The 27422-nt window shown below is 37.4% G+C and overlaps 2 protein-coding genes across 4 annotated transcripts in view; one reads left to right on the forward strand and one right to left on the reverse strand.

The window, feature by feature from the left end:
* Positions 1 to 235: 235 nt before the first annotated feature.
* On the reverse strand, positions 236 to 14145 carry GOLT1B (golgi transport 1B). Of its 2 annotated transcripts, none has more exons than XM_085324006.1 (5): positions 14010 to 14145; positions 9659 to 9750; positions 7810 to 7988; positions 4263 to 4344; positions 236 to 2879 (listed from the first exon to the last, which is right to left on the reverse strand). In XM_085324006.1, the coding sequence occupies exons 1-5, from the start codon at positions 14032 to 14034 to the stop codon at positions 2841 to 2843; spliced, it is 417 nt and encodes a 138-aa protein (XP_085180132.1). In that variant the 5' UTR covers positions 14035 to 14145; the 3' UTR covers positions 236 to 2840. The 2 variants fall into 2 exon arrangements, with proteins under 2 accessions (XP_085180132.1, XP_085180131.1); XM_085324005.1 differs by lacking the exon at positions 14010 to 14145 and adding an exon at positions 13480 to 13696.
* Positions 14146 to 14241: 96 nt separating this feature from the next.
* The window catches only part of RECQL (RecQ like helicase), a 22818-nt gene continuing 9637 nt past the window's right edge, over positions 14242 to 27422 (forward strand). Inside the window, exons 1-10 of one of the 2 annotated variants that reach the window (XM_085324154.1) lie at positions 14242 to 14408; positions 16584 to 16656; positions 18215 to 18412; positions 19465 to 19644; positions 20573 to 20679; positions 21678 to 21876; positions 23091 to 23257; positions 23823 to 23904; positions 26142 to 26290; positions 26379 to 26496. In XM_085324154.1, coding sequence (XP_085180280.1) covers positions 16641 to 16656; positions 18215 to 18412; positions 19465 to 19644; positions 20573 to 20679; positions 21678 to 21876; positions 23091 to 23257; positions 23823 to 23904; positions 26142 to 26290; positions 26379 to 26496 — 1216 coding nt within the window. In that variant the 5' untranslated portion in view covers positions 14242 to 14408; positions 16584 to 16640. Of the gene's footprint in view, positions 14409 to 14612; positions 14802 to 16583; positions 16657 to 18214; positions 18413 to 19464; positions 19645 to 20572; positions 20680 to 21677; positions 21877 to 23090; positions 23258 to 23822; positions 23905 to 26141; positions 26291 to 26378; positions 26497 to 27422 lie in introns of those variants that run through there. The other variant, XM_085324155.1, reaches the window with a different exon arrangement.

Here is a 27422-nt window from a genome sequence, read left to right on the forward strand (position 1 = left end):
TGTTATGTATGGATGCATACAAAAGGTAAAGGGGAATGTTGTAAAATTATGTAAAAGAAGGCTTATTATAAGAAGGCAACCTTTCCATTTAAGACTAACATAAGACATTATTTACTACAAAAGTCATGACAGTGCAAAATAGCAAAGCAGGAAGTGCATGCACTTCTTAATAAGTTTTCCCCTCTAACAGTTAAAACACTCTTAAAATGTGTAGGCAAAAAGACACAAAGACAAATTATAGAAAAAGGTACCCATTTATTCAAGGTATGACAAGTATATTTACAATATTCATTTGCTCAGGATAAGATTCATCTTTGATTTTTAAAGCAGCAATTCTAAATTACACTTAAAAGGGGGAAGTGTTCCAAACATGTTTCTGTTAAAGGTATTTTTGCAGTGACAGAAACACTTTAAGGCTAAGTAGTTTTGACCATTGCTGCACCCATATTTAGCTTGGCAAAACTGTCTCAAAGACAATCAGTGTTACTTTGAGGGATAAAGACTACACTAAATTCAACGTACAGTTTTGTTCCCTTGGACACTTTTCACAATAGTTCACATCTGACAAAAACTGACTTTTGATTTAAAACAGTGAATTAAGTAGAAGTGAGATGAACTGCCCCCATCTCAGAACTTCAGAGGGCTAAAATATCACACACAACACATTCATGATCTCTGAAAGATATCAGTTCTTGTTGATGAAGGTGCTTCAGCTTACCAAACGGTTTTCTTTGAATCAGTACTCCATAGTTTTGTGGTACAATCCATCTTTCCCATCAGATTACTTTTCAAAAAAAAAAAAAAAAAAAAAAAGAAAAGAAAGAAAGAAAATCTTTACATAGCCAACATCTATTTTAAATGATGAACACTGTCTGCTTTAAATAGCACTCGATTCCCACAGTACAGACTGGTGTTCTACCAAAGCAAACAAGATCAGTTTCATAAACAGCCATAGTGTTACTCTGTAGTCATTCAACAGACACAGATCTATAGGGGCTGTCAGAATTGGTTCATCTCTTGAGGTAGGAGCACAAGTCATATTTAGTCCTGTCTGAAAGCTATAATACACATGCCATCACGCAGATATAACYGCTTTCTGTCATTTATAAAATATAAACACTGATTCTTCAGACACTACTCATTATAAATAAATACCATGACATGCTTTTTCACTGAATCATTTTATGCCTATTTAAGAAGGAAKTAGATTAAATGCGTAAGTTGGAAACAGTAGATTGGGGCTATTAATACAGTTGTAACAAAAAAACCTCATCACATATACCAGTACACTTTGTAGTAACTTCCAAAGTGGTTGGTATATAAGTATTCTTCTCAGCTTAGAAGTTAGTTTGGAAATATTTTTAATTTTGTAATTACAAAGACYTCAAACCAAAAAACAGTCATTAGATCGATAAGACTACATAGCTACTTGAGAAACTGACATTGCTTTTCAGATAGTTTTAGGATTATATTTGAGAGAGAGGAAGAATGTTTAAAACAACAACAAACCCCTCAAAGCCTGCACAAATACCATTTACTTACTGCTGGCTTCTTGTTAGGTTAAGACACTACGTAACTAAATCTGTTGAAAGTGCATGATGTTCTAGAAGCCTAAGTGTGACCTTTGCACTAGTAGTGGACAATTATTTTAGGTTTGCACCTCATTTGGGTTAGCTAAGAATCTCTGTAACAGCAAAGGTGATGATAGAAGTCTATGATTGACAGAAGTCGTAAGTTATTTGAAGATAATCCAAGGAACAAATTACGAAACAGATACCAAGATTGGCACCTGATCTTCAGTTAGCCAGTTAGATCGATTTTCTTCCCAGAGACTCACATACACAGAACTTTAAGGTTTCATTTTATTACTGTAAAAAAATAAAATCTTCAATTTGTAGTTCCAGAGTAAACAGGAAACTTTAGCTCCAAACAATTTTTTAAAAGGTCATATTTTGATAAGATACAATTCATAGGGTTCCTGTCAGCACCTTAGCCAAATGCATTTTTGTGAACTAAATATACTTCACAAAATCTTCAAGTTAGCGACAAGGGGCTACATTCCCATCATGACTCAAGAAGAACAAATGAAGGAGTGTAAGTCAGTTTCCAGAATTCCTTGAACTCTGCATGTTCAGAACCAACATTTAAGACTGAAGTTAAAGATTGACTTTTTGCATATTCCAAAAAGGAAGGCAAATACAATCAACTTACATTTGGCTTTGAAATATTAAGATAACAATGTTTTATTTCAGCCACATATTTACAAAAGTGTTTACAACAGAACTGTGTGGGATTTCCTTTTTTTGTCATAATAAGATTTAAGATGACTTTTCATCTTTACTTTCATGCAAAGACGTTATCTCTTGTTACACAAGAAGTTTTTCATTTGTTGTTTAGCACTCTGAGGGTAGCAAGCAGAGGGCTGGATAAGTTGGGGTCACCCTTAAAAAAAAATGCAGGCCTGTTTGTTCTACTGCACCTTCAAAATAAGGAGGTAAACTACAGGCACCATTAATTCCACAAGTGTTCTTTGCATTTAGCTTGTTTTCCATAGAACCCCAACACAAATAGTCTTGAACAGCTKCAAGATGGGTTATTCCTTGACTCTCCCCTCTTCAGTTTACTTCCTGAACTCTGGAGTTACTTTTCCTAGAAGCACACTTGCTGAGCTTCTTTTCTAATGTATATTGTCAACTATACATTTTAAATTAAACTGTTATGTAAAAGAATGTTACAAGCTTTTCCTTTGTACACAACTTAACCTTTGTGCTGAGTATTCTTCAAAAGGATTTTTATAAATAATACAGTAAGTTCAGAATCAGTCTTCTGCCCTCTTGTCATTATACCATGTTGTTGCTTTCTCCAACTTTGTCTACAAGCTGTAGAAAAGGAGACAAAAAGTTCAAAAGTTGCATGACACYTATGTACAGTGAATTTACTCTTAAACATAGGTTGCTACTTGCACACAGTTAGTATGTGACTGAAAATGAGAATCAAATAGTACTCACCGAGGCCTCATGAAATTTAAGTTTATGAAAATTAACAATCTTGCATTGCAATCGTGTTTCTGCATGACATGTTTTCTCATATAGACATTAACAGTGCAACATGAAAATGCAACAGAATGGAAAAGGAAATAGAAGAATGCAGGTAACACTGCTAGCTTAATGATCAAAACAAAACAATACATTATCAGCCACACATGCATTAGTAAACCAAGTAAGATATTTCAACTGACCATTACTGTGGATTCTCTTCTGAGCCTACGTAGGCTTTGAATAAAACATTAATGATTATCTTTTTAAAACAAGATTTAACCCCATTATGGTCAAATTAAATATGTGTAGGCAAGATCAATTGACAAGTGAAACATTCAATTGATCAGGATTTATGAGCCACAACTTGGCCCAAGACTGGAACAGATTATCTTGAACACTATTTAAAAAAAAAAAAAACAGACTGTATACATCTCAGTTGCACCCTCCATTAATTTTAATGTAATAGCTATTAAACTGTAGCTTACAAAACTGAGGTTAAAAACTCTTGTGTTAAAGTACATACAGAAATTAGCACAGTAAAAGTAGTTGACAAAACTCTAGTTTACCATCTTTCTAGCACCTTTATTTGTCTTCAATTCCCTGGCTACTTGGTTAAAGCAGAAAACTGAATCCCCCCCAAAAAAAAAGAAAAAAGAAAAAACACACTTCAGTAAATAGCAAAACCTAGTCTGGTGGAGTGGACCTGAATAAATACCATATTTGATAAATGATTATGCATCACGAGAATTTCTGGGTTCACTACACATGCTGCAAACCCTTATTTCTTTGCTCTTCTAGGCCATTTTTCAAAATATATCAAGTACTGCACAAAGGAGATCAGTACCCTTCTCATTTTACAGACAGAAGAAGAGGAACAAAAGGGAGGCATGGTTCACCTGTAGTCACCTAGGGCCAACAGTGAAGCAAGAAACAGACCTCCAGCTCTTCAAATCATAATTCAAGGCCCTTTCTGCTTCGCAGCACTAAAGYAGGGGCAGCTCCTGCAAAGGTTTTTTGTTACTTTCTGTTACTTTTAAGAGTCCCTCAATGGGACTGAACATGATCTATATGCTGGAAGAACTCTACAAGAATGCATTCAATGTCACTGCTCTAAAGTTGCATTTGCTTTATTTCTCAATTATTAATGCTACTGCATCCATTATATCATAATGGATTAAAACACAGGAAAAGTTTCAAATTTTGCATTAAGTACTGAACACTTACCGAGCTTATACCAGGTAAATTCAAGAGAGAGCCAAGGACTGGAACTCTTCTAATAAAGCCAACCACCACAGGAAAGAACCCCCTTGAAGTAAGATATCAGAAGATTGCATAAATTTTTAGAATTAAACAATTCTTATATAGCTATGAAGGAAGAAATAGGTGTTTTTAAAAAACAAGATTACACTAAAAATCTTGTTGCTTATTAGCAACAAATGAATTTCTCAAATATATGAACAAATATTCAGCAAAACAAGAACAGAAAACAAAATATTTTTAAGTGGACTTGATTTCCATCACCYCCTGCCCCCTCCATAATTGGCAACCCTCAGAAGGCTGACCACTAAGGAATGAATATCCAACTTAGTCAACAGAACTAACATTCTCAACTCTTTTCCAGTATTACCATTCATATTTTGAGATTTTTTTAATCTTTTAATGTTCAAACATTAATTTAATTATCTTATCATGGACACTTGGTACATGGATATTTGAGTTCCTCTGATTTTGTGTTATGGGATAAACATTCTTACAATGCCCAATGTAAAAATAACTGAACTGAATTGCAAGTAATTCCCTTTGAAACCACATACTTTTCAAATCAAGTAAACAAAATTAAGCATGACAAAGTTATATAAAAGTGAAAAGTTTGAATCATGAGCCAGGGGACATTTCCTGGGACAGCTTTTATGGTCAAGCCCCCCAACACTGCCCACTTCATTTCTGTAGCAGAAATAACAATTTTCTAATATCTCAGCTGTTTGCAGTCAACTGCAGCAGTTCAGCTGGTGTTGGCATCCTGGATAACCTCTTTCTGAGCTACAAATTTCTTGTATAGGATAAGGATTAACATGTAATAGAACCTATACCACATGCAAACATYGAAATTACAATTCATCATTCTCTCAGCTGCATTGATAGATGATGTTTTTTTGCTATATAATACCAAAAGAGCAAGTTTTGTTCCTGGATCATTTCAGTGGTCCAGTAAATTGTGCTGCAGGATACACAAACCCCTTAAACTAAAACRATTGGTCAAGAATTCAAAAGTCATTATAGGTAGGACAATATTTTTAACCATAACTTTAGATTCCTGTAACCTGAGCGAAGCTCCAAAAACAGTACAGAGTATAACAAGAAACACTGTCCCACATCTTCCCCAGTAAAAGCAATCTGAGCACATGGAAGTATGGCAAAGGACTAAACCTCTGATGGGAAATATCCAGGCAGCAAGTTAAATAAAGACAAGAGGGGAAAAGGTAATCTAGATTTAAACAAGGATAGTAATTGTGGCTCTCTCTTAGGTCAGATGCATATATTAAACACACACACACACACACAAAAAAAACACACACCCTTTGCAATCATGTTGTCTACTTAAGCTTTCTTAGCTGCTACTTCCTAATCTTTGCTTTGTGTACAACATAGGCTCTGCAATTGCTGTTAAAGGAGACTCTGTAGAGCAGTCTAGGTATACAGGATAACAATCTGTAAGTAAAGATTACAGAGGGACCCGAACACCTAATGGAAGAGTTTTAGTGGTCTAGATTCAAGGGATTGAMAACAGTATAGTACATTGTTCTTCTTTTGTACTGTGTTAGTCTAGCTGAGGTAAAGTTACTAGAAATGCTAACTAACTAGAACTCCTGCTAAGTGCAAAGGCTTTCCACACAGAAGTCCTGGTAATCCATGTGACTAGAATCATCTGTACACAGAAATGCCTACCTCCACAACACACTGCCCTAACAAATCAAAAGGTCCATATGCTTTATTATATAGGCCTAAGAGAAGAACATATTTCAAAGGCCAATCATAATCAGGAAAGTTTTATGGCATGCAACCAAACAGTGGGATCCTGAGAAATCACRTAAAATGATATGAGGAAAAACTGAAAGAGTTCCATTTTTTTCTTCTCCAGAAAGGAATAATTTGCCAAAAACATGATAATGGTCAGAAGGAAGAAAACAAAGCCAAGGTAAAACAAAAAGCTTTGAGTTAGTAGTTGACTAATACTGTAGCAAGAGACTTAGATTCTAAGAGCTTATAAGCTCTAGAAGAGACTGCATATAGAAGTTATAAAATCAAACAAGTCAGGTAAGCATTCATCTGGAATTATTTATCCATTGTTGCTATTCTTTTGGATAAAGTGCATTTCTAGGGATGACTAGTGATCTTCCCTTGAACATTATTTTATCTTGCTAGGCCCTGGCTAGCACAGATAGCCCCTGAATAACCATACTTATTTAGGCATAACAAATTATTTTTTTTTCAAAAGAATGAGTATATTTTTTGAAAATTACTCTACCTGGTTCATACTGGCTGATCAAATCCAAATGACACCTCCAAAAACTGAAAATATTTTCAGTGGAATACCCTGATTTGCAAATCATTTGCAATGATAAGAGTTCAAAATAATGCAAGCTTAGAACAGTAAGAAGCCTAAACTAAAATTGCAAAATGAATTTTCAAAATCTCACTATGTCTTCAGCTGGAGCCAAGTTAAGCTAAATACTTTTGAAAAAAAMTCTTAGTGTTTAATGTAATGTTTCAGTTTTTTGAGAGAGGAAGTGATGAAAACAGTATTTTGATTAAGAGGAACTGCATTTTTCAGCAGCTGAACACTGAAAAAGTTTTAGCGAGTCTTGTATTAGATTAATGAGCATTTCAATGGAATGGCATTCTTCTGATTAGAAGTTCCAAAACACCTAAAAAAAAAAAATACATACTAGCACATTTTCTGCTTTCTTTTCAAAAGTTTGAAACTTCAACCATATCAATATGTAGATTGTCACACATCAAATTCATTTACCCTTAGTGGTAAAAGTAGAAGTGACTTCTTGTAATACATAACATGCATCAAGACTGCTGTGCACAAATATGAATTTTTATATTTACTTAACTCTAGTTACCTATAACCAAAATCAGTATCTCATACATTGCAAATGTATTAGCACATTGCTGGCTTATGGTCTACTTGTTGCCCACCAGKACTCTGAAGCCCTTCTCTGCAGGGCTGTTTTCCAGCAGGTCAGCCCCCAGGCTGTACTGGTGTATGGGGTTATTCTTCCCTAGGCGCAGGACCCTGCACTTGCCCTTGTTGAACCTCAGGAGGTTCCTCTCTGCCCAATTCTCCAGCATGTCCAGATCTGTCTGAATGGCAGCACAGCCGTCTGGTGTATCAGCCACACACTCCTCATGAACAAAGCATACTAAGTATTTAAGTTGCCCTTTCTGTGAGTATTTAAACTTTGCACTGCTACTAGTTTGGGCTCACAAGTATTTGAAGCTTCACAGTTCTTTGGTTAGATGTACACAACATTACAAAAAAAATCAGTTTCATACCTGCCTCGTGTACTTTAGCGTATTTGAGTCCTGGAGCAATATTTAAAGATTGACCTCTTGCAAATATAAGTCCATAGCTTTATAGAATAGCTATTAAAAATGAACATTCAATGGTTGYTATTTTACCAGCTGTAATGCTGCAAGACTAGACAAATACAATTATTCCTAAATACAGCAATACAAATATCTATTTCGAAATAAGTCTTACCTGAATAATAGGAAGAACCCATAAATTTCAAGGATCATTCCTATCAAAGGCCAACCAATGAGAACTATGAGCACACCACCAAGGAAAAAGCCCGTTGCTTTCATTTTGTGTTTTTGGAAGAAGAATCTGAATGTTCTTTCTAAACCGATAACAAAAGCCAAGCCAGCCACAAATAAAACCTAGAAGAGACAAAAACCAACCAAATAAAGAAAATAACTAATTATATTCCTAAATTTAGGGTGTAAAACTTTTAAAATATATAGTCATTCTTCAAAAACAGATTGCGTTTTTTACACAACTTTAATATCAAGATTGATGGCAAGGAGGAATTAACTAATGATTTTCTTTTATAAAGTCATTTGTAGCTAACATTCAAAAGTCTCCTCATATCTAATTAGAAAATAGGCAACAGTCCACCTTTATGGACTCTGACACACACAGTTGTGTCTGAAGGCCTGATGACAATGGTCATCTGTCCTGTAATATAAGCAGAGTCTGAAGCTTGGTACCAACAACAGTTAAGGCTTCCAGAGATGGAAAATAGACAAGTAAGTATCTCTACTCTGTAGCATGGACATCTTAAATAGCTTGTACTGATCAATTGAACAATGCTTAAGRAAACTGATAATGTTTTTGAGCTTTTTTCTTTTTCTGAACAGTTATCATCCTTGCTTTTTTACTGAATAATGATCTTCCTACTGTATAGCTGTTCTGTTAGAGGCTGAACAATATCAAATTGGTCCATGCTAGTTAAAACTACTACAAGTATCTTTCAGCTACAGCAGTTGTAATCACTCTACCCTCTCTGCATACAACTGGGCAGCATTCCTAGTGAAAAGGAAAAGGATTTCAAATTTGACTCAAAATTTTAAGTTTTGWATATTATTTAATAAACTACTTTACTCTCTGTGAGGATACTGTATCTTTTCTCAATTTTCTTTGGTTACCAGATAGGGGAGCAATGAAAGGCTGAGCAATTATGCTTACTTTTTTTCCCCTTAATCTGCACCACTTTAAAAACAAAAAAGAAAAACTCTTTCTCTATACATTTTATTGATGGATCAGAACAGTGCTTCAAATAATGCACCCAGATTCAAATATCCATTTTGGATTTTCCTTCAGTGAATCTCAGTATTACATTCTGCTGCCAAAGAATGAAATTGATCACTGCCCACACATACTTAGGTGGCAGCAAAGGCAGCAGTAAGCCTGTAGCAGGCTGTGCTCTTTGGCTGGCTGGTGAAGCTGAGAACAGCAGAGGTGCAGAGCTGTCAAATTTAGAAAAAAAAAGTATAATTTTACATTTGGTTTTCATTGAGAATTTTATGTACCCAAACTATGATTTACTTAAGTGAAAATTTAACTTAGTAAATACTGAAGATAGTGAAGGTTTAGAAGAGCTAATCACCCTTCAAAGACAGCTTTACTATCAGTAATTCATGCTTCTTTCTTCATAAAAAAAACATGGCTACATTTAATAGTGTACAGAACACTTTAGTATTCTTGCTCAAATAGATACAGGTACTTAAATTTGATTGTTATCTTTCAAGAGCAGGGGAAAAAAAAGCATCAGTAATACAGTGCTGTAACAACTGTAGAACAAGCTGCTTTTTCCTCTTACCAACATACCACAGGCCTGACTCGAAGGTATTATATTTAGATTGATGTGAGCCGCTCTAACTTTAATCAGGAAAAAGTGATTCACTCAAATCAAGTGTAACTCTTATAAAATAAACGACTACAGTATTTTCTGTGACACAGCTTCAATTTACTAATATATCTATATTTTTTAATGTATAATATACTTAATTCTAAATGCAGAATCTAAAACTGAACATCAGGCACTTACATTTCCAATAGCCAGAAGAGCTTTGTCAAAGAAGAGGATCATTCCAAAGAAAAGAAAAAACACTCCAAAGCCTGTCAATCCCATTCCAATCTCTGCAATAAATAAATAAATAAATAAATAAAAAGGCAAAATTCAGGATTTAGCCAAGCATGGTACCACACAAACTCATGTAAGAAACTCATGGAAAAAAATAGAACACCCAATCTATAGAAATTTTAAATTTGTAGAAAAACTTGATGGCATGTTTTAATGACGACTTAAAAAAACTCTCGCAAATATACAAGTCAAATAGGTGTTGTAGATTCCAATTATTTCAATACCAGATTGGAGATTTGGAAAGATATTTGGAAGCTGCTGCTTAACAAAGAGTATATATGTGGAGCTGTATACTGAACTGGAGTGCAATAAGTATACTTATAGCCAAAAATCTCTCACAGAGAAAAGAATTTTGTGAACAGATAATGAAATTTATCTCCTATGCCTTCATGATCACTAAGTAACACCTGTCCTTTCTATCCTAAGACCTCACATTCCACCTCATATAACCTTGCAGAGCAGTCCCATTTTCCCCAGCATCTGGATTAGACAAGACCCAGATTAATGCTGTAGGCTCTGAGTTAAATGTGTACTGATAGCTCCCTTTCTCTCCAGGCAGTTGCCATTTTTCACAAAACTTGCGGATACTAAAGCATCTTTGAGACTTATGCTTGCCTATAACAGTTGCTCAGGAACTACTGGGAAGGGACAAGTGAAATGGAAGATTTGCTTGTCTAGGAAACAAAGCTAGAAATCTCAATTAAAGCTAACTATGACAAAAGCCCATGAGGTATCTTGAAAACTAAACTTTCAAATACATGCTACTCAAAGTTAAACCTGTAAGGTTGGCATTTGACCCTTACACAGACTGAATATTAGACACCACAGGAACAGCAACAACAGAGCTGCAAGAATCTTCGCATTTTCCGTGCACGCAGGGCAAAAAAAAATACTCTATTCTTGTGATTAGAGTGTTTCACAACCTACAGCATGCATAAATACAGCTGGAGTAAGTAGCAGTATTACTATAGTTAAGCTGGCAACCTAGTTATTCTGAAGATTCCAGCAGTTTTGTACAGTCTAGCCTGAAAAAAACCTTTTAAACTGTTAGCCAGATTAAAGCTAGAACATATATACCTAAGTGTATTTCAATTGCACTTTTGCAACATAGATCTACTTCATTATTTACTCTTGCTTGAAGAGCTCAGGAGTAGAAGGACTCTGCATACTGCCTACTCTTAAACTTCCATTTAGTTAGAGCAAAAGTTTTCAATAACAAGTCATAGTAGAGAGATTTGTTACAGCAACATTCAAACTTCCCTAACTTCTGTAAGGTCTCACATTTCAGCAAGGTTGCAGACCACATGGTGTTAAATCTGTAATTCTATGAGATCACCTGTATTAAAGCTTTGCTATACACATTTTAACAAAATTTTAACATGATAAACAATCTGCATTCTGGAAGGAAAACACTTGGAGGCAGGACTCCAAAGGAATTAACAGCTGCCAATGAAATAAATAGACAGACATGAGAACTGAGAATTCATTCCTCCCTCAGACATAACACAAAGTAGGGATCAAGCAAGAAACAGAGGCCAACTCTCAACAGCTGCTGCAATTACTACTCTAACACTACTGCTGTCTTCACTTGCAACATATTTACAACAAATTCCTGCTACAAAAGATTCAAAGTCAATCATACACTCTGGTTACTGGGGCAGGGGATGGGGAACAGGGGGAAGATAACACTCCATATTACCAACATCCCAAAACAGCTGCTGAGAGAAACTGAGTAGTCCAGAACTACTACCTTCTGTTGCTATTCTACAACAGAGAATATCTGTTGCAGAGAATTCCTTCTACTCTCAGCAGAAGAAAAATGTAACTGGCCTGATTTATATTAGGATTCTAAAAAGAAAAAAAAAACAGTAGAAAAGCCAACTATATTGAAATAGACAAGTTTCACAATAAGAACAATATTTGATTGTCATTCCTCAGAAAAACACTGTCATTTTATATCTCATATTTGCAAATGATGAACTAGTGATTTTGAAAGAACTGTTTTTAAATGCCTTCTCCTGCACCAGAAGAGCTTTCACATTTATTACATGAAAACAGCTTTTTTCAAGGTCGAGAAATGTAGGAATGTATACTAGTCCTGTGGCACTGACTTTTTTTTTTAATCATTATGATTTACTGAAAGGAGGGAACAATGTTTTCCTCAATGTTTCTGTGGAAATTGAGTACTGCAGCACTGCATCAAAGTAGCTTAATAAAAATTATGACTTAAGATATGTTTCAACTTTCATAAAATAATAGATGTAATCTACTAGATAGATGTTTAAAATACTTAAGGAATACTCCTTTGCCCCAAAATCTCTCTATCCTCCCCGCTGTCAGAAAACAACAAAAATAGTGCTATTTTTGAATCTTCAGGGAAGACAACTGAACATTTTCTCTCTCTTCTGGAAAAAAAAAGGGGGGGGGGAATTACATACTATAAAGTTTCAGAAAACAAAAATTTTTAAGTAGTTTATATGTGCTCAAAAGTGGATTTTTTCTAAACACAAAGGTAACATTTCAAAATTTGTGTTTAAAAACAAAAAAACCCACAATTTGCTAATGACAGCTAAGTGTATTCTTTTGCATTTACTGGTGAGTGATCCCTCTATTCAACAATACTCTCCAAGTATTTATCATGCTAGTCCAAGAAATGAATCTACAGCTATTTTTCTAGACAGAAATTAGTCCAAAAACCCCTGAAGATTTTATCTCCTAATTTTGAGAAGAACAGTAAAATTAAAAAACAAAACAGAACTCTAGAGTATTTTAATTACTGTTCTTTGCTCTGAAAGTTAAAGGCAGTGGCGTCAGCACATAATTCGACAGGAGTTAACAAGGAACTAAGGAAAGGAAAAACAGTAGTCAGATCTCTTCTTTCTAAATAAAATTTTCTTTTTTCCTTGACCATTCTGGACAGGATGATAGGGGAATGGGCAAAAGCAAAGCCCACAAAGATTTATCAATCAAATCTAAAAAGTACCCTAAGGGTTAGTACTCATCCAAGCAATAGAGCATGGTAGCAACCTGGATTTCTCAACAAGTCATTTACTTTAGATCCTGCTAGCCCCTTTTACTGTCTCTATCCTTTGCCTTGGCTGGTCTCTCCAATACCTGTTTCCAGTGTCCTGCTGTCAAATTAAACTTAGTTTTTAAAATTTCTCTTCTACAACTTTGCCTCCCTCATAACTGACACTACAATGCTTATCAAGTGGACTCACTTCCTTTCACGGCAACCAGAGCATTAAAGACCTTTCCATTCTCCTTTCCCCTGCAACTTAAACTCCTGTAATTCCTCTTTCTTTGATTTCTTTGTATTTTCATCTTCACCATCTCTAATTACAATTGTTCTACACAATGAAAACAAAATTTTGATCACGTACGAGTTCTTCCTTTACTACTTCAAAACAAGTGTCTGGTCCTCRCTTTAAAGACCTTTCAATGTTACCTGCTCTAGTAACTTCCATAGGTGTTTCCACTACGTTTTTTGGAGGAACTTTTACCTACTTTGCCCTTTCTTTTCACATGCAATTCCTTCTCTAAACTAGCTGACAAAGATATTTCCCTGTCCTACCTGGGGAGTTTGCAGAACAACTATTGAAAACATTTAGAAYGATAACAGCAAGTTATGAGAGGAGCAGTAAAGTCATTGATAATTAAGCAATTCAAAACCATTAATGCCCCCATGGAGGCATACTAGAAAATGACGATTTGGTAGGGCTTACTTTTGTTTGCCATTCGGCTTTCATTCATGCTGTTCTTGTCACCGTCACTTCAGTGCCAACACGAGGGATCTCTCGGCCCAAAGCAGACRCCAGCAGTGGCCAGGCCGGTGAGGACGCCCACCGAAGGGGAGCGCAGCCGCCCCGAGGGCGCGCTCCGCCAGCCTCTCCTGCAGCGCGGCCGGCACCCGAGCCTGCCGCCGCCAGAGCCGCGCGGGGCGAGCGCGGTTCAACCACCTCCGCGAAGCGGCGACACCGCGCGGGGCGCCCAGGAGCGCTCCACCCTCGCCCGCACCTCTCCGCCGCCTCTCGCCCCGCCGCAGGGGCCCGGGCAGAGGGCTCTGCTCCGCCCCGCGCCCCCGCCAACGGCGGCAACCGACGCGGCGCGGACAAAGCGGGAGCACCCGGGTGGGTCCGCGCTCGCCCCCCGGCAGCGCCCCACCCCGCAGCTCGGCCGCCCCCACCCCCCGCCCCAGGCGACCCGCTCGCCCACTCCCACCGCGGGCTACCGATGCCCAGCGGGCGGCGCTTACTCTGGGTGTCCGAGAGGGAGATCATGGTGGCGGCGGGGGTGGGAGCGGGGCCGGCGGCGCGGGCGGGGGGCGGCGAGGCCGGATCGGCGGCTGCAACGGCCACGTCTTCCGGAAACACGCAGCCCCTCCACCTCGCCGCCGGGTGAAAGGGGCCGCCGATTGGCGGCGCCGGGGCCAATCAGTGAGCAGATTGTTCGCGTGGCTACGCCCCTTTCTGCCTCGGAGCCCCACAGCTCCGATTTCGGAACGGCAGACGGGGGCCGCGCGGGATCAGCATTAGGCGAAGGGAGAAACACATGCTCGCTTCGCGCGCATCCCTCCTAGGTGATTGGCTGAGAGAAGCCGGCAGCGGAAGCGGCGGTGCCGGGAAGCCGCCGGGGCTGGAAGCCGGCTGCCCAGGTGGGAGAGCGGGGCTGCCGCCGGGCCGGGCGGCCCGTGCCACGGCTCGAGCTGCTGCGGGGGAGGCAGCGCGTGCCACAGCTGTAACGCGGGGAGGGCGCGGGCGCGGCCCTAGCTGTTAGGGGCAGGCAGCGGCGCGTGGCGCGGCTCTGACCGTTGGTGGCGGGAGGCAGCGGCGCGTGGCGCGGCTCTGACCGTTGGCTGGCGGCGCGGGGGTGCCTGGCTGTGGCAGCTGCTCCTTGTCCTTCGGCGGGCGCTCCCCGGGCGCGGCCGGGGCTCGTGTCGTGTTTGCAGGCGACGGGCTGGTGGCTGAAGCTGCAGCACGGCAAGCTTCAATCCGTTGCCCTGTTGTGAGCTTGAGCATTTTTTTTCCGCCTAAACACGAATTCTAAGGTAACTTCTCAGGGTTTCTTTTGGCGGGTGGGATTTTTTACTTCTTTTAGCTGTTACTAGTAAAATACAGCTTGCTTGTGCAGTTGCTGTTGGTTTTGTTCTTTTAATTTTAAAGTTTTTTTTGATAAATACGATTAACATCACTCTGCTTTTAGAGTTGAGAGTAAAAAACTTTAATTTAGAGGCTAGAGAGATGGTGGAGTTGAAAAGCTTACTGTGCTAAGGCGGCARGTTTAGCTCGGTTGGTTAGAGCGTGGTGCYGTTAATGCCAAGRCCGTGGGTTCAATCCCCATATGGGCWATGCTGAGGGTTGGACTAGATGATCTCCAGAGGTCCCTTCCAACCTTACCGTTCTATGATCCTAAGACACTAGGAAAAATCTGTGCTCAATGGAAGCTGACACTGGTTACCAAGCTTTCTGTCTTTTAGGCGTAGTGATCATTGTCTCCAAAAAGCTCCAACAATTTTCTATCTGCTTAGAGGCTTCTTTTTCCTCACTAGTGGGGTGAGGAATGGCTATGATGGGGTGACCTTATACTAATGAGATTSTTTTTAGAGTGAGCTAAAACTGCCTCATAGGCAAGATGCTTCTATATGCCCTTTGTCCGCTTGTGCTGTATGGGTTCATTTCTTCAGTTTCTTAGGAGCCAAGTGTTTGAAGAATCAGAAAATAATTGTCATAACTTTGTCAGCAGTGCCAATACAAGATCAATTATAAGGGATGCTGAGCTACTACTTCTAGAGGCAGTAGCTAAATTAAAGACTTGTGGAGCTTTAGTAGTATATATGGAGACTCTCACAGGTAATTCTCCTTCTCTTTCTATTGTTTGGGTAAGGAAAAAATGGCCTATGCTTCCTGAGCTATCAGCCTAGTGAAAATTACTGCTTTTAAAGTAGGTCAGTTTCATAGCCACTGATCTTCAACACATCCCTGCTTGTGCTGTACTTTGGGCAGGCTAATATTTTCAAATACTTTTGTATAAGTAGCAAGTGGTATGCAGACAGGTCTTATGTAATTAGAATTAATTATGTGGGCAACTTGAAGGTTGGGCACTCAACTTCTCTCTAAAGTGTGGGCTTTTCCCTCATTTTTTAGCTATAACATCTTCTCACAAATTCAGTGTTTTACTTGCACTTTCGTTTATACATATAAAAAACTCCTATGTAGGAATGCCTCTCTTTATTTTAGGATCAGTTTCCAGTGAGAGTTTGCTGAATTTGTTCTCATTCACCTACCCTCAGATTTAGCTACTGCATCTGTAATGCATAGTTCAGAATTATGCAAGATTTAGAGAGGATATCAAGTTCTGAGTTTTGTGTCATTAACACACAATACCATGATGGATGATGTTCAAAAATTAAGCCAATAAGTAGAATTCTAAGATCTTTTTGCTGATCATCTAATGAAAAATGATCCCCCTTCTCTGAACCAAATTAACTTTCCAGTTCCTCCYAGAAGATTCTATAGGTGTTATGTAGCTGTTTTTCTAATGGGCCTAATGTAATTTTTTATGACTTTTCTATAAAATAGTTTTTTTTAAAAAAATGCAGGTCTAAGGTAGGTGAATGACTAGTCTGTAGTACACCTTGTCTCTGGTAGAAGGAAGAGAAAGACTTCTGTAAAATTTAAGTCTTGATATAAACTTGCTTGGTTTCATTTGGAAGGCTGATGATCTATAGCCTTTAGAATACCTAATGTAGTAGTAATGAAAAGTCTTTTATAGTAGATGTGTTTTAAGTTTAGAAGAGTTACTAATGAAATCCATTATTTTCATATTTTAGTGAGAGTTGCTTGGTTAATTGAGATCTGCTGAGGACAGGATTCTCAAATCTTCAAAAATGGCAGCCGTTGCAGGTAATCCAAAATTACTATTGATGTGTTTTTTTGCTGTCTTCTAGCTAACAGACAAAAGCATCCCATGTTATTGATATTTGTATGTATTTAGCCTATGCAGAAAAGACTTACAGGGGTCTTTGTTATTATATTTCCACATAAAATTTGAAGCAAAATACACTTTTACTGGACACCTTTTTGTTTCTTAGCTATAAACTAAAATTAAAGTAGATTTGTTTAGGAAGTTGTATGGTTTTCAATATTTTGCARAAGTACCTTATATTTTAAGATACTTTCAAATCTTTCCTTTGGTGTAATAGTGGGCACTCTGGAAGACAAGTGTCCCTATTTTGTGTAGTTTCTAATGTGAATATCCTTTTCCATATTCATATCTAATATGTTTTTGCTGCCATATGTGAGAATTATCATATCTGCTATGTTTGGACCATTATTTTGAAATAAAATGATGACTTATTTCTTCTTACACGTATGTAAACTGGCTTTGAAATAGTGATACACATATAGCTTTGTGTGACATGCATTAATTATGCTTTTAAACCATGGGAGCTGAATTCTGAAATATGATCTGTAATTCACACAAATGMACTTAAAGATATAAAGGAACAAATTCCTGACATAGCTTCACTTAGATGACTCGAACTTCCGGGGAATATTTGCTTCTGCTTTTTCAGATCTGAGGAATGGCTTGTGTTCACAAAAGCTTGTCTGTCTGTCTTTCTGTCTGTCTTTTYGGGGTGGGGAAGGTGTTGCTTTTCTCCCTCTTCCCCCCACCCCTATATGTATATTTGTTTTCATCTCTAGTTATATCAGCTGGTTCAAGTAAAGATACTGCCTTTCTCTCTGCATCTGAAGAGCTGTAACTTTTGTCCTCTGTGTCCAAGCCTTGACACTTGGCAGATCCTCTGGTCCAGCATAGAAGGAAGAGCTGGGTGCATGAAGAGTAATTTTTAGCTAATGCCCATGTTTCTATCTTTATAAGATCTTTACTCATTGAGATTAATGTTGCTTCACATGTATATGCTTTCTACTGAATATTGGCTAGGGTTGTGCTCACCTTGGAATTGGCTGATGTATTGCCTTGTGTTCGTTTTACCTCTTTCAGCTTTGTCAGGGTAGATGAGATGCTTTTTGAAGCTCAGTGTGCATCTGCAGGAAAGACAAAAGAAAACTTGCAAGTGTTTCAGTGGAGGGATAACACTTTTGTGAAACGAGACTCGTGATGTGATTTTCACCCCCATCCCCTACCCTGTGCTAACCAATGCAGTCATTCATCATTAGTGTTGCAAATCCCTCATATACCGTAAACTGTCATCTCTGCTGCAGTATGTATGACCTTCTAATCTAAGAGGACTTATTATAGGTGTGTTTACCTGGTAAATACAGAGATTGGGTGTTGTAATCCTATCAATAGACCTATCAGGTTGTTTCTCTGGATACTTTTGCTGTGTGTTTAATTTGGATTGCTCTCAATCAMCAGATATAAAATATGATGCCACTTAAAACTCTGATTAGCAGCTTATTATAGTTTCTTCCCTGCTTTATCTTGCTTTTCCTTCAGTGTTAGAGGAGGAACTGGTTTCCATTGAAAATGAGCTGCAGGCAGTGGAAATGCAGATTCAGGAGCTTCTTGATAAACAACAGGAACTCATTCATAAGAAGATGATGCTAAAGAGGCTGATAAAGCAGTCCTCAGAAGACTCGGGGGCTGGGGGAAGTGAAGAGACTGAAACCTCAGCTGAGGCATGGAACAAAAAAGGTTTGCAGAGTCAAATTCAAGTATCCTAGTGTGGCGGTAATCTAATTCAGTACATGAAAAATGCTTTCATTCAGAATTCTGTTTGGATAATGATATTGTCCAATTTCATTTTGGACATTAGTGTTGTTTAGCTCCAGTATCTTGACAGATGATTCACATTAGATGAATGCTGATTTCCAAAATTAACATGGAGTGCAGTGAATTTACACCAACCTGAAAAAGTACCCTGTGGTGGCATGAGAGCTGCTGGTTTTTTTCCAAGTGCTGTATTTCAAAGGAAGTATTAACTGAAGTCCTAGATGGCTGATGATTCTTGGCCATGTTGTCTGTAGCCAAATTCAGTTCAGGCTTTTCTTATTATTATTTTTCTCACTTCTCTTTTACATTATTTGTGTTTCAGAAGTGCATTATTAGTTTTTGTCTGTAACTGTTGTTTGAATATCCCTCTTTGCTTTTTTGGGAAATGAAAGTGGTAGTCTAACCTATATTTGTCTGTGTTTGAAAAGTGTCGTGTGCGTGTAAGAATATTGCTACTGAATAATTGCACATTGGTGCTATTGAACAAACTGATTTTTTAGGGTAATTTTGCACCTAGTTCTCTTTCTGTGCTTAGAAAACTAACATCTTTTCAATAAATTACTGCATGTGTACAATAGCTAGATTTGGCCCTGGTTCAAAGCTCACTGAAGTCAATGGGAGACTTTCCTTGACCTCAGAGGACTTTGGGATTTTGACTGTGATCCTTATTTAAAAAAAAAAACCCTCATCTACATGAGAGTTTCATTTTAGCAGGAGTTCACATTTCTACGCACTGAAAGCCTCTAGTCAGAGGAGGATTGTGTTTACATTTTAATTGGGTTTTCAATGGTACATCTTAGAGAAGTTAATTTATACACTCCGTTTATGTGTAGCATTTTGTGTGCCTTTATTCAACCTTTGACCATTTTCCCTGATGTAAAATTGTACCAGTTTCAGAACTAGTTATTGTATACATGTTACTTTTGCTTCCTATATTTTAACATAATAAATTCTGTAATTTTTTTTCTTAATAGATTTTCCCTGGTATGAGAAAATCAAAACAGCACTGCTGAATAAGTTTAAACTCCAGAAGTTTAGGTCCCTGCAACTTGAAACAGTAAATGCTGCAATGGCAGGAAAGGATATATTTCTTGTCATGCCTACAGGTGGTGGAAAGAGTCTTTGCTATCAGTTACCAGCTGTCTGTTCTGACGGTATGTGTGTGGAGGGCACTGGAGGGGGGAAGAGGGGAAGYTCATATATGAACAATTCTATTTAGTTTCCCCCCTTCTATACTTCTTTGGAGAATGAACGTTATGGTAGTGTCTAATATCACTATATTAGTTGATATTGGACATAAGAAAGAGTGAAGAAGTGAGAGAAAGATTTACTGATATATTTACTGTGCTCTTCTACTCTATTTTTCTTTAAAGGAACAATAGTAACTTTAAAGCAGACATGCCTTTGAAATGATTTAAATTTAAATCACATTTATCTAGCTTCATCTCAACACATTATATTATTAAATATTGAAAGAACATTTGAAAAAGTTTGTCACTATTCTTCTTTTTCTTTTGATTCAATATAGAGAGTGTAAATTATCAAAGTAGGAATACCTATTATTTTTTTGATCCCCTCTCAGAAGTTTTGGCATCAGCTTATGTGGGACAGACTTCACTTATTCACTTTAAAAATTTCAACTGGATACTTGCTCTTAAAACCTGTTTGGGCAAATAACCCATCCAATCACTTGATAATTTATTTATTCATAAAGACTGAACTTACAATGTCTTGCATTGTTTAGTTGTGTGGTAAATTAGCGCCTATTGAGATAGTTGTGAATCCAAATTGCTGTGTTTGTGTACTAGTTCTGATACTTTGTTTTATGTTTGCAGCTGAGTTGTTTGTGGTCTGGAGTCTAAGAAAAGGGACATGTCATGGGTGGTTGATCAGATGTAACCCTATGTGACCTACTACTCTCCTATCAGCTACTTAACAGGGGAATCTGCTACTAAGTATGAAGTTTAAGTTTGTAGGTAGTTCCTTCAGAACCRGGTTGATGCATTAGTAATAAATAAAGTATTACTGGGAACATTATGCAAACTGAACGGTTTAGATGAGCTAAATGATTGACTGTTACAGGTTTCACGCTTGTGATATGTCCTTTGATATCACTTATGGAAGATCAGCTCATGGTTCTGGAACAGCTTGGCATTTCTGCAACTTTATTAAATGCCTCAAGCAGTAAGGTAAGTTTAATTGCCAAGTTCTGATGTTGTTCTGTGAGGTACACACTGGCATGTTGCCAAAATCCATGTTATTTATGAGTACTAAATGAACTTTACTATTYATTAATACTAACTGAACAGTTCTATCAGCTAATATCACTCTGTCAGTGTTGCAGCTCTGCTGTGATACAGATAATGTGAATGAGTGTCTTGCATTTTTATTTTTAAAAACAAAATCAGATTAAGCTAACACCTTCCATGGAATAAGTAGATTCCGTGGGACTGTCTTAGGGATAGGAGGTACCTTTTGCTTGTATATGTTGTATCTTTTTACTCTGTTTCTGGATTTCAGAGAAGATTGGAGGAGATGATCTTGTGCACTGCTGACATGTTGAGCAGTGCGGACTCATACATACCATTATTTCTCTTATTTTAGGATGGTAAACTGTTTGCTCCAGAGACCCAGAAGCAGCTTATTTCCCAGTATGCTATTAGTCAACTGCTTTTTACAGTGAAATATTTTTATTTCCTGACTACCAAGAGGTCATGGTTATTAACTTGCCTGTGATGCTGGATTTGATGGGTTAGTGGCTTGATGCAATATGACAGACTTTGAGCCTACTTTCAGGTAGAGCACTCTGAAAACTCAGTAATAAAGATTACAGCTGGGACTAGTGGATATGCATAAGAAACTATATKATACTTGTACTTGTAGCACCAGAGACATGTTAGTATGTGATAGTTCATGGGGCAAATAGTGATACCACATGATGAAGTAAAGACCAATATTCAACAGCTCTCCTATTAGAAGTTCTGTGATAGAATTTCCAGGTATTAGAGTTAATATTTTATATATCTTCTGCAAAGACTTATAGTAGACCTAAGTCATATGTAAYGGTTTCAGCCCCTGTTAATTGCTCCCTAAATTGTTAATAGCCTCTTAAATATCCTAACACTTAGCAACTTCTATATGTCATTCTAGTTTGTTGGCTTCTGATTTCTCCTTTTGTTTTGAACAGGAGCATGTGAAGTGGGTTCATGCTGAAATGCTGAACAGAAATTCGCAACTGAAGCTCATTTATGTGACGCCGGAGAAGATTGCAAAAAGCAAAATGTTCATGTCAAAGCTAGAGAAAGCTTATCAGGCAGGGTGTCTGGCTCGTGTTGCTGTAGATGAGGTCCACTGTTGTAGTCAATGGGGACATGACTTCAGGCCTGGTATGCTCATTAGAAATTGAGTTTGCAGTGTTATTCAGGCATCAGTAAATGATGAGCTAGGCCTGAAATAAAACGAAGTGTTTTCTTCATGCATTAATATTTYCATTTTTAGATATACAAAGTACTTCTGTTTGCTCAAAGTCGCTAAATTTTATTAACAAATGACTATATACTTGTCCAAGAGCTAAGTACATGCAAATATGGACAATTTCAATGCAAATTTCAATGTCAGTCCTCCGAAAAGCTGCCATTTGGGCCCGTTTTAATTGGAATGTGATAAAATGGAACAGTTTTTGGCTGCTATCTTTAATATAATAAAGTCATCTTTAATCTATTGTTATGGAAGAAAAATGTGTCATTTTATAYCGTGCTCCCTAACACACAGAATGACTGAGGCAAAGAATTTTGTTCTAGGATGCTAAGTCTCATGATCCTTTAAAATACCTGCATTTAAAATAATAATACTCTTCTGCCCTTTGGAAATTCGTGAAATAAAATTTAATTACTACTTAAGTAACTTGCAGCAAGTGCCCTGGGCCTGCAGAGAAAGAATTCTGCTTCAATTTGATTCCTATCTTGTCAGTTTGTCAGTTGCTGTTTCTCTGCCTATGAAAGATAAACTGTGATTCAAAAGAAAGATTAYTGTTAAGTCAACCTTTGCAATTTTGTTTAAAAATGATATCCAAGTAAAGAGAGACATGCCAGTGAAAAAGGCAGTGTGGAGAGCCTTTTTGGATATGTACCTCAGGCTACTTTTCCTGTAAGGTAGCAAGTGATTGTCAGCACCAATCCTTTAAAATCTTTCCTTAGCATGGTCTGATATATGTAGCCAAATTCCACATTGCTTGTTTATTAGCAAAGCTGTATTTAACTGCTTTTAAGCACAGACTTGTAATCTAATCTGTGTGTCGGTTAACACAATGCCACTTTCTTTTAACTTTTCTTAGAAGTTCCATTCCTAAACGTGGTATCTCCTGAATTGTGGCTGCTCTTAGAAAATTCAGTTACAAGTGTAAGCATTCATTTTGAAAAATGCAACCTTATTGCTTCTTCATTTGGATGTATAAATTAGTTAAGTTGTTACTTAATGACTTGCTATTGGTTTAATGCAGTATTACCTCACTGAGTACTAGCTATGTGAATATGTTACTTTCTTAAGCTTAGATCTGTGGTACATGAAATCTTTCTTTTCTCCTTTCTGTATTCTTGTTTAGACTACAAGTCTCTTGGTATTTTGAAACGACAGTTTCCCAATGCTCCATTGATTGGATTGACTGCAACTGCTACAAATCATGTTTTAAAGGATGCTCAGAAAATTCTGTGTGTTAAGAAATGCATTACCTTTACCGCATCTTTCAACCGGCCCAATCTTTACTATGAGGTACTTTTTGCCTATTTGTAGACTGCATTGCAGTAATGTTATATTTTCTGGAAGTTAATAGTTGGTTAGTTTTAGGAGAGATTTTCAATTATATATTTTAATAATATRTAGCTTTTAAACTGAACCATGGTGGTCTTTAATGACCTTGTCTTGTTGAACTTTCTGTCCTGTCATCTGCAGAGGAACTTGTGCTACTCTATTCTTTGTGTGAGCAAGGCTTAGCAATGAGGCCTGTGCACCGTGGGGAGAGGTAACAGGCTCAGGCTTCTGCAACCTGTTAGAAAACGTGTTATGTCATGTTGCAAAAAACTAAAAATTACTGTGTTGTGCTACATCTTCTGTCTGACTATGCCTTATGTTACTGTTCTTCGCAGAAAACTTGTGKGTTTCTTTTTTGGAGGGCTTCTAAGATGTAATGAAGCTTTACATGCAGAATATGTAGTAATTCTGATTAAGTGGCAGAAGAGATGGGCTTGTTATACTGGAGGAAGTAGGAAAATAGGATTGTTTGATGAATTGCTTTCCCAGCTGAAGAGCATTCTGGCATGTATGTATTATTTTTGAGGTTCGACATAAACCGTCAAATAATGCGGACTTTATTGAGGACATCGTTAAGATCATCAATGGAAGATACAAAGGACTCTCAGGTAAACAGTATAAAAAGCATATTGTTACTTATCATTTAGCATTACAGGGATGTTTTGAAGTGATCCTGAAATGCAAAGAGAAATTCYGCTTCCATTAAACAGCCAAGATTAAAAGAAATTAAATTTCATTCCTTACTGTTAAATTTCATTCCTTACAATTTACTTGCATCTTCTGAAGTATTACAATATAATCAGTGATGTTAAGTGATGTCTGACGTATGCAGAATAGCAGCAATTTTTAAGATTGTTAAAATGAGGCTTAGAAAAGGTTACCTTTATGCTCTTAATTTAATCATCTACCATTTATTATCTATATGTTGGATACTATCTTTAGCACTTGGGTTTTGTTGCCTTTGTAATATGTCTCCTCTTTACTTGCAGTCCATATTTTATTTACTATTCAAAGCCCAACTTCTATACTTCCATCCTTCACTGCACAAGCATACTTCATGTCACCCAATATCCATCCTGGACTTTGAATGAGACATGAATCTTGGGATCAAATATGAAAACAAATTTTCCAGAGCAACAGTTTATACCTGTCTCTGCTGCTGTGCTGGGCAGCTCCCTGGATACAAATCTGTGCAAAGCTGATCACAAACTGCTTGTTACTTCTATCCAAATTGGAATTCTAGTATTTCATACAGAGTTGCTAAAGCATTCATAGCAGCAGATGATGTTGATGGAAGCTTATCGTAAATGTAATTGTGTTATGTCACTAGTCTTAAAAATGTGATTACAGGCATCTCAGAATGGTCATCCAAATTTAGTGAATGCTACTGACCGTAGCTGGTTCCTTAGTAGAACAAAGGAGATGCTGTATCACCAGAGCATTTATTAGGGATGATGAGGGCCATAGAATTATAAATGTTATAAGGGGCTTCACTATAATCAAGATGTGAATAGTGCAGGAAATTAGAGCAATGCATTGAATATGAAATAAGAAAGTAACGTACTRAGCAGTAAAAACATCTGCTCATTGTGTGAGCAGAAACACACTAGAAAAATGGTATTTCAGTAGATAACTGGAGGCTATATCGTGATGTATTTGCAGAAAGAGTGGAGAGAATTAAGATCATATAGAGTATTCCTAATTCCAACCCATCCTTCTTTTGAATATTTCACTTCATAACCTCAATACCCTCAAAAGCTTAAGCAATAAAAAAAAAAAGTTAAAGAAATATTTTCTTTTCCTCAGTTTACTACTGTGTGAAAATATATAGGCATTTGCAAGGGCCTTCAATATGGCTGAGTCCTTTAGACAAACCACGTAGGCAACTCTGCAAAATAAACCCATACACCACATCTTAAAAATGTTAGCCCTTCTATATTTGATCAGGAACAAAGTGGGAATAGATGAATGCAGGTAAGGTGCGTATGTCGGGCAAATGTCTGCTGAGAGATTAGAATTCTTAGATTCTTTTGACTAAGTAACTAAATTAACTAAATGTAGCCTTTTGTTTCTGGTCTGTCTCTGTCTTCCCTGCTCCAGAGCTCCCTGCTCCTTCTTGTCTCAGGTGCTGTGCTACAGTCCTCTCCTCCTACTTCGTGTTGTCTTTGTTAGTTATATTAAACCTGAAATAATAATTCACAGGGGAAAAGTGCTTCAGAAAATGAAAAGTGTTCTGTAAATCTTYTGTTGTGTTGTCGAAGAATGGCTTCTATCTTATTTTTTTCTTTGTGAGCTCAGAATAAGTGTGCTCTGCAATACCAAGGTGTTTAACGAGTGAAAAAACACCATTTCATTGTGAAATGGTGATGATGCATCCGTTACACATTGTTCTCTGAAACAGACAGTGCTTCAGACTCCTGGTTTTGTGTGAAATCCTTGACCTAGCTCAGTGTTACCAATGAAAAAAAGCAGAGTTTCCTGAATTCTAAGATGCGATATTATAGAYATCTCATATATCATAGGTGACAGCACCCTTTTTCATAAGCACTGTCCTTCTTTGATTATACTGATTGGCACCCATATTTTCTCTGTAGCCTACAAGCCAAGATCAGAGGTTGAACTGTTTCTCTGCACTAGAAGAAATCTAAATGTAGTTAAGTCACTTTTCCCCCTAATTTTTTTTTTGTCTTTTTAGATTGATCATTGAAGTTTCATTCACAGCTACCAATATTTCATCTTGAATAGGCACAGAGGTCACTTACTCTCTTTTTATAATTATTCTTGGTCTTTTTTTCATTATTATTTTCACGAAACCTTAAGAAAAGTTGTCTTCACTTTTGTGCAGGAATTGTTTACTGTTTTTCTCAGAAGGACTCAGAGCAAGTTACTGTGAGTTTGCAGAAACTGGGAATCAAAGCAGGGACTTACCATGCAAATATGGATGCAAAATATAAGACCAAAGTTCATAAAGGATGGGCAACAAATGAAATACAGGTTAAGTAGACAGATATTTTCATAGGTTTTTGTCTCGTTTAAACAAATTATGTCTTGGTACCTTGATGGTTTGTTACTCTCATTTCAGGTTGTAGTGGCAACTGTTGCTTTTGGCATGGGAATTGATAAACCGGATGTGAGGTTTGTAATTCATCATACTATGAGCAAATCCATGGAGAACTATTACCAAGAGAGTGGACGTGCAGGTATTGTAAGAACTAGTTTTTGCTAAGCATCMATTGACATCTTCAAATCAATAAACTTATGCTTTTATTTTAGCCATTTGTGCAAAGTACCTTTATTTTGAGACAGGTTCCAAACTGTATAATACCATTCTGCCTTTATAAAGAGGCTTTGAAGCAAATATAAATTACGTTCGTGATCTCAGGCCACYATATTGCAATGCAGCAAAAAGCCCCAAGAATTTAGACCTTTGCCAATGTTTTTTAAACAGTTTGATTTTTGGGACATCCATGATTTACCAGAATTATTTTATAATATGACATTGACTAATCATATATGTATAATAGAAAAGTTTTTTAGAGGAAATGGGATGTACAGTCTTTTCAGATTGTCTCTAGATGCTGTCTAATCTCTGAATGAATGGCTACAGAAATACAAGTAGGATAGAGAGTCTGGGGCAGGGAATTTCAAGGATTGATCAGTGTGTAACGGCGCTAAATATGGCAAAAAAACCCCTATTTTGCTTTGGGAAATAGTAATAATGCACAAGCTCATTGAGAGATTTGAATGCATGTGGAGAAAAGTTTTCTAAGGAGCCTGTGGGCAATTCGTTGAGCTTTTAGTGTTGCTTATATGATAGAACTTGGCCTTAATGTTGACTAAAAAAGATACTGTATCCATTAAAGTTTGTGAGAGTTTGTGTCTGCTTACTCTAGAGTTTGTTTCTACTAGATAGTACTGGCGTAACAGGAAGTAAAAAGATGTAAGTGCTAAGACAAGGGTCTGATATAGGTACTGAAATTATTGTTTCACAGYGTTTACCATTTGGCATGAATGTTTCTTATTTAGCACATTAAAGGAAGCTTGTGTGTTTTCTTATATGTAACTTGATTTAACTGATATTCTTAGAATCATAGAATCAGTAAGGTTGGAAGGGACCTCTGGAGAT

This window comes from Rhea americana, unplaced genomic scaffold, assembly GCF_003343005.1.
Source record: "Rhea americana isolate MKP2758 unplaced genomic scaffold, rheAme1 scaffold_9, whole genome shotgun sequence".
Classification (NCBI taxonomy): domain Eukaryota; kingdom Metazoa; phylum Chordata; class Aves; order Rheiformes; family Rheidae; genus Rhea; species Rhea americana.

Bases quoted from the DNA above. Each gene is read 5' to 3' on its own strand.
- GOLT1B (XM_085324005.1), bottom strand. From the start codon at position 13,507: ATGAATGAAAGCCGAATGGCAAACAAAA. The intron at 7,989-9,658 runs GTAAGTGCCTGA...TGTCTCTTCTAG, and splicing joins CTCTTCTGGCTATTGGAAAT to GTTTTATTTGTGGCTGGCTT. The intron at 4,345-7,809 runs GTAAGACTTATT...TCTTACTTCAAG, and splicing joins GGGTTCTTCCTATTATTCAG to GGGGTTCTTTCCTGTGGTGG.